The sequence below is a fragment of the Procambarus clarkii genome, chromosome 5 (assembly GCF_040958095.1).
Source record: "Procambarus clarkii isolate CNS0578487 chromosome 5, FALCON_Pclarkii_2.0, whole genome shotgun sequence".
In the NCBI taxonomy this organism is placed as follows: Eukaryota; Metazoa; Arthropoda; class Malacostraca; order Decapoda; family Cambaridae; genus Procambarus; species Procambarus clarkii.
The window spans coordinates 506,321-516,619 of record NC_091154.1 but is presented as its reverse complement, the minus strand read 5'-3'; the positions used below and the strand labels follow the sequence as shown (position 1 = coordinate 516,619).

General features: G+C 39.0%; 1 protein-coding gene across 2 annotated transcripts in view; it reads left to right on the top strand.

The window, feature by feature from the left end:
* The first annotated feature begins 584 nt into the window (after window positions 1-584).
* Atg17 (autophagy-related 17) overlaps window positions 585-10,299 on the top strand; it is a 118,363-nt gene continuing 108,648 nt past the window's right edge. For both annotated transcript variants that reach the window (XM_069337742.1, XM_069337734.1), the window contains exons 1-3: window positions 585-744; window positions 7,539-7,642; window positions 9,052-9,274. In XM_069337742.1, coding sequence (XP_069193843.1) covers window positions 7,575-7,642; window positions 9,052-9,274 — 291 coding nt within the window. In that variant the 5' untranslated portion in view covers window positions 585-744; window positions 7,539-7,574. The remainder of the gene's footprint in view (window positions 745-7,538; window positions 7,643-9,051; window positions 9,275-10,299) is intronic.

The following is a 10,299-nucleotide window of genomic DNA, read 5'->3' as shown; positions in this document are numbered from 1 at the left end:
GGTGCTTAAAGGTTATGGATCTCTTGAAAAACACAACAATGGGAAACATTGATGAATGTCACAGACGGGTTCGATCATTGTTGCAAGTCAAACACTTCTTCGAATTCCTCTGAAGTTGGACTAGTGCCCAAGACGCAACAGGCATTTTCCCTCTGAATCGCAACACTGAGGCGCTGGAACAAGAAACATATAATATATATTACATATATATTATATTATACATATATATTATTACATATATATATTACATAAATATATAATATATATATAAACAAGAACAATATATATATATAATCCCCTACACACAATGAAGTATTATATATATTTAAATCATGTCACAACTTGTGCTGGAGCTCCAAGACTTTGATGATGGCTGACCATTGGAAGGAAAATAATTTATATTTTTTGTAATTAAAGCTAAAATTTAAACAATATTTAAACCAGTGTAATATGTTGTAATATATATTTTACGAATAAAATAAATATTTTTATTCTTATTAATGTTATTAAAAGGGCGTTTTATTGTTTTTGTTGATCGTGAAGGAGTTTGGGTCTGCGGGAGAGACGCGCGGAACAAAAGCGACCAAAACTCTCCCAACACCAAACATCTCTGAGACGCAGTTGCTGCCGCCTCGTTTGTCTCATATTTCACCCTTGCTTCCCCATCCCCGCCTCCAGATTCTCGCTTTTGGGGCCTTTGTTTGGCTGGGGAAGGCGGAGAAGCGGCCAGAGTGGGTCAAATAGGTGAGTGTGAGGGCCTAGGTGAGGTTAGGTGAGGCGGGTCAGCTGTTGGCAAGGTCAGTTCAGTTGGTAAACAAAAGATTCTTAGGGTCGTATTTGGCGTATATTTTACGCCTCTTGTCGCTCTAAAGCGTTTTTGTATTGGCTGTTGAGTGTAAATATTTTGGTTTGAGGTGCAGGAGATACGAGGTTGAGACAGGGAGTTGTTTTGTTGTCTATAATAATGTGGCGTAATTGTCTCTGATGAAATCCTCGGCCTCGTTCTTTGAGGCCAATTGGAGGGTAGAATTTTTTGTTTATTCTTTTTTGTTCGGTGTTTTTGCGGATAGGAAACTGCGTGGGGGACATTTAGATCACCGACTAGCGTGAAATTTTTTTATTTGCTTAGGTAAACGAACTAGAGGGTTCAGTTCCTGAACTGATTATGTGCCTCTGTAATCCTTTACACCACCGCCCACGGGATGGGTATGGGGTGCATAATAAAGAAAGAAATTGAATTGAGCCATCGTGGGATACCCCGTTGGGTTACCCTTAAATAGTTCGATCGCTATCTGGGATTACCTTCTGCGCTGGAATCACTATACATTATTTTTTTTGTATTTGTTTTGTGAACCAGTTTTTTGTTATGTAATGTAGGACTTTTAATTAGCTTGGTCATTTAATAATAATAATTCATTGTGTTCGAGGGGGGGGGGGGGGCAAATAGGCAGTCTAGACAAAAACAGTACAGTTGGGTTCATTCTCGACGCACTATTGAGGATTCCTGGCTCGAATCCCAGGCGAGGAAGAAATGGTTGGGCACATTTCCTTTCACCTAATTCCTCTAGCAGTACCTATTCACTAAGTATTCATTAAGTACCTATTCACCTAGCAGTGAATAGTAGTGGTACTCACTGCTAGGTGAGTAAGTCAATTTGTTGTAGGGGGCTGCATCCTGGGGAGGGAGGCAGTATTCAGCCTAGGGGGGGGAGGGGGGGATGCACCTTGATAAAAGCCAAACGTGCATGAATACACTCAGGCTTCCTGTCCCCCGACAATGAATTATTAATTATTAATAGTGTATTAAAAGTATGAACACAAAATAGGACACGAAAAAAGGGTATAAATTGGATAAGTTTAGATTTAGGAAAGACCTGGGTAAATATTGTCCGGTAAGAGGGCTGTTGATTTGTGGAACCAATTACTGCGTAACGTAATAGAAGTTGGATCCCTCGATTGTTTCAAGCGTAGGTTAGACATATATATGAATAAGATTGGATAGATATAAATAGGAGCTGCCTCGGATGGGCCAATAGGCCTTCTGCAATTACCTTCATTTTTCTGTTCTTATGTTCTATATATACATATTAGGCTTATATTGGTACCCCCTCCCCCCCCCGCCCCCCCCCCCCCCCGCCCCCCCCTGCCCCCCCCAAGGGAGGAATTACTGACCCAGGAGGGAACCCCACAAGAAGCTGATTAACTCCTGGGTACCTATTTACTGCTAGGTGAACAGGTGCATTAGGTGATAGGAAATGCAGCCAATATTTGTCCTGCCCGGGATTTAATGGTTTATGGGTATGGAGACTTTACCATAAAGATAATTTTCAGTAAGAAATTTGCTTGCAGTGATGCACTTATAGTATATATATTTATATATAGGCCTAACTGGAAGGATAAAAACTGATCCACATTTTCACAAAGTTTATTCAGTCGGCATCCGGTGATCATAGTGGTGAACGTCGGATTTGCGTCAGAATTTTGGATGGCTTGTTCATAATATTAGGTGATGTTCTTTACATTTTGTGATCATTTATGAACAGAAAATATAGTTGAAAAATAACCCCACCTCCACAGCGTAACGTGGTGAAGGTGGGGTCCCTCAATTGTTTCAGGCGTGGGTTGGACATGTATATGAGTGGGATTGGGTGGTTATAGATAGGAGCTGCCTCGTATGGGCCAACAGGCCTTCTGCAGTTACCTTTGTTCTTATGTTCTTAAATTCAGTAGTAGGCCGTAAATTCAACTAACAACAATAATAAGAACAAAATAAGGGGATCAGATTTCATAATTTTTATTAAGTTTCTGAGAAGAAACATGACAGAACAAAATACAAAATGTACCATTCAAAAAATTATTAGGACAAAAATTATTACAGTATTATTGTTTAGTTACTTTTCTAATTGAAAATCTGTTCAAAGAACTTGATACTAAGCTATAAATGTCTATAATGTATTATATATCATAAATACAACAAATAAGCATTCTGTACTCACCAAGGAATTTTATGTATTTTAGTCACATATAACAAACATCAAAGGCTGCATAGTTTAGGAATAACAAATATTAATTTTGGTTGATAATTAGAACCAAGTTGAAGAGTTAGGAACATAAGGTTAGCTCACAAGGTGTGTAAATTAGGTATGCATGATATGCACTTCTAAATGAGGTACTGTATCAGTGGGTATTTAAACACCAAAATTTGATTAGTACAGCGAATGGTTTGCTTAGTGTAAGACAGTAATTACCTAAGTGTAGTTACAGGATGAGAACTGCGCTCATGGTGTCCCGTCTTCCCGGTACTCTTTGTCATATAACGCTTTGAAATTACTGACGGTTTGGCCTCCACCACCCTCTCACCTAACTTGTTCCAACCGTCTACCACTCTGTTTGCGAAAGTGAATTTTTTTATATTTCACCGGCAGCTTTGTTTCGTTAGTTTAAATCTATGACCTCTTGTTCTTGAAGTTCCGGGTCACGGGAATTCTTCCCTATCAATTTTATCGATGCCTGTTATTATTTTGTATGTAGTGATCATATCGCCTCTTTTTCTTCTGTCTTCTAGTTTTTACATATTTAATGCCTCTAACTTCTCGTTGCTCTCGTCCTTCAGTTCTGGGAGCCACTTAGTGGCATGTCTTTGCACCTTTTCCGGTTTGTTGATGTGCTTCTTAAGATATGGGCACCACACAACCCCCAGCTTTGATCTAACAAAAGTTATGAACAATTTCATTAGTATTTCTCAATCCATGTATTTAAAAACAATTCTGAAGTTAGAAAATGAAGCATAGGCTCCTCGTACAATGTTCTTAATGTGGTCCTCAGGTGACAGTTTTCTATCTAGAACCACCCCTAGATCTCTTTCTTTGTCAGAATTCTTTAAAGATTTCTCACATAATTTATAGGTTGTGTGGGGTCTATGTTCTCCTATTCCACATTCCATAACATGGCATTTATGCACATTAAATTCTATTTGCCAAGTGGTACTCAATATACTTATTTTGTCCAGGTCTTCTTGAAAGGCATGACAATCATCTAAGTTTCTTATCTTCCCTATTGTCTTAACATCATCAGCAAACATGTATATATAATTCTGTATTCCATCTGGTAGATTGTTTATGTAGACCATGAACATTACTGGTGTAAGAACTGAACCCTGTGGTACTCCACTTATGACATTTCTTCAGTCTGATACATTGCCTCTGATTACTGCCCTCATTTTTCTATCAGAAAATTTTTCATCCATGTTAGAAGCTTACCTGTCACCCCTCCTATATGTTCCAGTTTCCAGAACAATCTCTTATGTGGAACTCTGTCAAAAGTCTTTTTTTTAGGTCTGGATAGATGCAGTCAACCCAACCATCTCTTTCCTGTAAAATCTCTGCGGCTCGATCATAGAAACTGAGTAAATTCGATAAACAGGATCTTCCAGATCAAACACCATACTGTCTGTCCGATATCATATAGTTTTTCTCCAGGTGTTCTATCCATTTAGTTTTAATTATTTTTTCCAATACATTGACTATTACACTTGTCTATGATACAGGTCTATAATGGAGGGGGTCTTTCCTGCTGCCACTTTTGTAGATTGGAACCCAATGTGTAAAAGTCAACAAAATAATATCCGGTCCATCAACTGTGAAGAGCTCAGTCCCCCAGGGTACTGTGCTTGCTCCAGTACTTTTTCTCATCCTCATATCGGACATAGACAATGACACAATCTATAGTACTGTATCATCTTTTGCAGATGGCACTAGTATTTTCATGAGAGTAGATAACATGGAGAACATGGCAAACCTCCAATCAGATGTAAATCAGGTCTTTCTATGGGCTACAGAAATTAATATGGTGTTTAACGAAGATAAGTTTAAGATAAGCTCATGCGTTATGGAAAAAATGAAAATATAAAAACGTAAACCATGTACAAAACTCAGTCAAATCATAACATAGAACGAATAGGATTTGGGTGTACTCATGTCGGAAGACCTTACCTTCAAAGAACACAATAAAGTAGCCATCACAGCTGCAAGAAAAATGACAGGTTGGATAACAAGAACCTTTCACACTAGAGATGCTATACCGATGATGATACTTTTCAAGACGCTAGTGCTCTCTAAGAATGGAATATTGCTGCACAATGACAGCCCCTTTCAACGCTGGAGAAATTGCTGACCTGGAGAGCGTGCAGAGATCCTTTACTTCTAGAATCCACCCAGTAAAACATCTAAACTACTGGGACTGACTAAAGAGCCTAAATCTATACTCTCTTGAGCGCAGGCGGGAGAGATACATAATAATTTACACGTGGGAAAATATTAAGAGGGGCTGGTCCCAAACCTGCTCACAGAAATAACATTATATGAGACCAGGAGGCATGGCAGGATGTGCAGAATACCCCCGTTGAAAAGCAGAGGTGCAACAGGTACTCTTGAGAGAGAACTCTATCAACATCAGAGGCTCGAGACTGTTCAACATGCTTCCACTACACATAAGGGGCATAACTGGCCGACCCCTCACAGTGTTCAAGAGAGAACTGGATAAGCACCTCCAAAGGATTCCTAATCAACCAGGCTGCAAGCAGCCTCGTCAAACAGCCTGGTTGGCCAGTCCAGCAGCGAGGAGGCCTGATCAACAACTGGGCCGCAAGGACGCTAAGCCCTGGAAACATTTCAAGGTAACTTCAAGGTAGCCGTTTCCACACATCTGCTACGACTCCTGTACACAGGGATGCCTGAAAAATCAGTTAAAGTGGAATGCTGAGCACAGATGCATATGCTCTCAGAACCCATGATGAAACTCCATCTGGACCAACTGCTTTGTTCTTTCTTAGCTCCTTGAGCATTTTTTTCATTTCGTCTCTAGACACCTCTATGTGCTGTATGTTGTCCTCTGGAATTCTTATTGTGTCTGGTTCCCTGAAGATTTCATTTTGTACAAGCACACTTTTGGAACTTTTCGTTTAATATTTCACACATTTCCTTTTCATTTTACCAGAATTTTACAAGATATTTTACGATATTTACCAGAAACTTTTTCCTGGTAAATATCAAATCTAGCATGGAGGGAACATCCCCTTCCCTCATCCTCATAGCTTGTTTAATTAACATGTTGATAGAAGAATGTTTCCAGGATGAGGTCTACAAAAAATCTTCTGTTCTAGCTTCATATGCTTCCCAGTCTACGGATTTCCAGTTGAAGTCACCGACTACCAACAGTCATGATCTGTCTTTATCAGCTCTTGCTATAATCTCTCTCATTATTGTTATAAGACCCCTCTTGTTTATTATCCAGCTCCTCATTTGTCCATGTGTTGCTTGGCGGTGGACTATATGTATTTATGATCATTAGTTTATCATCATGATTGCAGATCTCTGGTGCTATTATGTCAACTTCTCGTAGATTGGCAATCATTATTTCGTTTACCTTTAGGTGTTCTTTCACCAGAAGAGCAACCGCCTTTACTAATTTTTGTGTCCCGTCTCCAAACTGAGTAGCTCCTTGGGAATATGACCTCGTTTAAAATATCTTAAGTTTCGGCTCAGTGAGTGCAACAATGTCTGGCATCTGCAGCTGTATTACACCACATAACTGCAGTATCTTTGATCTCACTCCATCTATGTTGGTGTATACAATTTTCAGGAACATGTTCCCTCTCTCCTTATTCTTCACTACCCTTTTCTCGATTGATTTTGTTAGTTTGCCATTTTGTACCATTTTACAGGCCTGCCTACCCCTATCACTTTGTAGAAAAAAAGAATTGATTTCTTCTTCGTTCCTGCTCTCATTTAGATGTTTTGCCTTTACGAGGTTCAGTTTCAGCTTCTCTGTCTTCTCTTGAAAGATCTCGTCTCAATGACCACACTTTCCCATCCTCATCACTTTGTAATTTTCTAGCATTCCTTAGTACTTCTTCCATCTGTTTGGCACCGTTTAGGGTGATCCTCAAAGGTCGACTTTTCCCCTTTAAGTACCTGCCTATTCTCCTGTAGTCGCACACATTCTCTATGGTTGTAAGACCTTCCACGAGGCCAACAATTTTATCTACTACTTTCGCTTCTTCTACAGCTCTTTCTGACATAGATGTTATCTCCTTTTCTTTGCTACCAAAAATTATTAGGGACTTCGATCGGCTGTGTTTTGCACCAACTTTGGGTTAGATGCCAGTTCCTTTCTCACTTCCAGCCTAATGTTTGTTTTATCCTGGTTGCTGCAGTGTTTGGCTTCCTTTACTGCTTCTTAAATTTTTCCCTTCTCCTTAGCCACTTATGCATAAGTGAGTTGCATATCTTTCTTGCACTGTTCTATTCCCTGTGTAATTTCCTCCATCTGTACTGACAAAAGCTGTTTTTTCTGTTGAATTTCCTTACCTAACCTATCGTAGTCATTTATGTTTAAATTTGCTTTAACTTCTTCCAAAGCTATTTTTAAGAGTTTATATGTGTGTGGGATTTTTTGTGTGGTATGCACTTTTTGCATTGCATTCTCCTTTTTATTGCTATATATGATCAGTTAACCATGATGTTCATTGTTCATTTCAGTTATGACGTGATAGGCAGAGATCACTAGCCGCCAAGATGATATACGTGTTTCTTGTTGACAACGGCACCATGAAGACCTTCGACATGAACCTGGCATTGGAGAAGTAAGTCTCTCTTTGTGAAGGCAAAATCTAAAGTATAAGAAGCACACCACTTAAGATCATAGTAAGAGTGTAGTGGAGTTTGGGAACGCTAGGATCGATTGACGTTTCTTGGTGTCGGTGAACCATCAAGCATTACAGGTCATCCTGTTATCTTGAGGTTATCTTGAGGGTATCCTGTCTGCATACTTTGTGCCACAATTATGATGCTATCGATCCCCGACATAAATGTTGTGGTGATTTAGCGAAATTAAAAGCCCTGTAACATTTACACTTCTTGGGGTTATTGAGAATCAACTTTGATAGGTTAGGGTGGTTGGTTAGACAATTTATCAAAAATTAATGTTCGTCAAATTGTGGGGGGATGGGCTGATAATCTGATGCATGCAGAAATGTACTATATGTGGTGTTCATCTTGAGTGTAAGACCTATTTGATTGATACTAATGGTGGTCTGACTAATTTAAGGCTATAATGTCATTGTTGTTTTCAAATTGTAAAAGTACTTATTGTGTAATTCAATTCAAATTCAAAAACTTTGTTCATAAATAGTTGTATTTTATAGTAGAGTTTACACATTAACAGCATAAAATTTAATCATTGTAATTACATATGTGTTATCTAGATTTAGATTTATAAAAATTGTTGAAGTTGTGGTTGTAATGGACACGTGTTACAGCCATAGGAAAAACTTCCAGCTTTGTATTATTAAACTGTGACATTGAGAAAATGTACAGGAGCCGTGGTGAAGATTCGAACCTATGCACTAGGGTATTCCCAGACACACACCCAGCATTCTCATTGATATATCACGTTACTGTGATTTCTCTGTAAACTGTGATATTGTTTAGTCTGTTAAGTACGTAATGTGAGAGTTTCCGAGTACGTGCAGTGTGGTGCGCACAACTGGTACACCCGGGTGTGACAGGTACAGCTCGTGGCAACGGTCATTGGGGGAGGTTTCAAATCGTAGAGAATAAGTGATTAACTAGGGTTGAAGCAAATAACCAAACTCTCATATGTGATGGGAAATGGTGGTGTCAACGTTTCGGTCTATTCTGCACCCTAATAAAGTTGTGATTTAATAAGGGTCCAGGATGGAGTGAAGCATCGTCACTTTCATTTCATTTTGTGTGTGTTGAGTTAGACGTTTTGTATTTATACAGTAATTAAATGTTTGGTGTATGTAACAATTTATCTGTAGCTACTTTTCATTTAAAGCTTCAGCAGCTGGTGCATTTGTTGAAAAATGTCATTTGCCAATTTTGTTTAAAATGTCATCAGCTGACTTTGTTTAAAACATTGTTAACTGATTGTTTCAAACATTTTTAGCCAATTTTGTTTAAAACAGTGTTGCTGATCGAAATCTATAATTTTGACTGTGATACAAATTATTTGATCGTGTTGTGACAGCGTGTCGGTGCTGAAGGAGGAGGTGCACCGTACGTTGAAGGTTCCGCCAGAAAAACAGGTCCTGCTCATCTCTGGTGGTGAAGCACTCGACCCCGACCAGCGGGTGTGCCAATACTCGGCTGGCACCGACACCAACCCCATCTTCCTCTTCTCTAAAACTACCATCGAGAAGCAAAACCCACCCGTGCCCTGCGTCGACTACTGCACAGATACTGACCTAAAGGTATCGTGAATGTAAAGTTCAGTGTGTTTAAGAGAGGAGAGAGGAAGTGTTTCATCCTCTGATATATATTAGGTCTATATATTAGGTCTGATATATATTAGGTCTATATATTAGGTCTGATATATATTAGGTCTATATATTAGGTCTGATATATATTAGGTCTTTGATATATACTATAAGTTCTTTTTAAGGTGGGTTTATGCAAAGGCAAAAACTGCCACTTTTAAGTACAGTGTGTGAAAGCTATATACTGTACCATATTTTACTGCATATGACTTACATGTTTTATTGACATTTGTGTGAGAAATTTGAGTATTGCAGATGTCACAATAATGTGTGAAAATTAGACGTCCAACCCAAAAATCTTTTATTTTTAGATTTGTGGGTTGGGGCTCTAGTTTTAGTTTAGTGTCTTACATTTAAGGAAAGTGAAGTTCAGGTAGATTTGTAGGGGAAAACATGATTTTTGTAATTGTAAAAAAAATATATAATTGTTGGTGCAACCTGTCCACTCGAAAATAGAACACATTTTGACATCGGGATCCATAATGGACAAAAAATGATGTACAGTACTATAAATCATAGTGGCTCACATGCAGGTTTCTATGCGTGGGTTGCTCTGTTCGGTGAAGTTCGGGTGTAGTAAAAAGTACACCATTTTCTGTCCATTGTGGCAACTGGAGACGACTGGTTGGAAGGTGACCCAAAACATCCATCCTATCACCTGAAAATTGCAGTAAGTTGTTGGATGATTGCATAGCAGTAGGCATCCATCAGTCTCCGGAGACTAGGGAGTTGTGCTCTGGTTGTCGGTCTGGAGTGGCCTCTCCAAGGCGCAAAGCCAGAGTAGGTTGATATCCGGGAGAAGCTGTTATCCAAGCAGCAGGTACCCCCTCACCACGGCACCAAAAATGTCCAATGGAAATGGAGACTATTGCAATTGTAATAGTGGTACTTTAGAATAATTATTTATGAGAGATAATTGTTTGAAATAAACTACAGTTTGGGAAATTAATCAAAAGTTT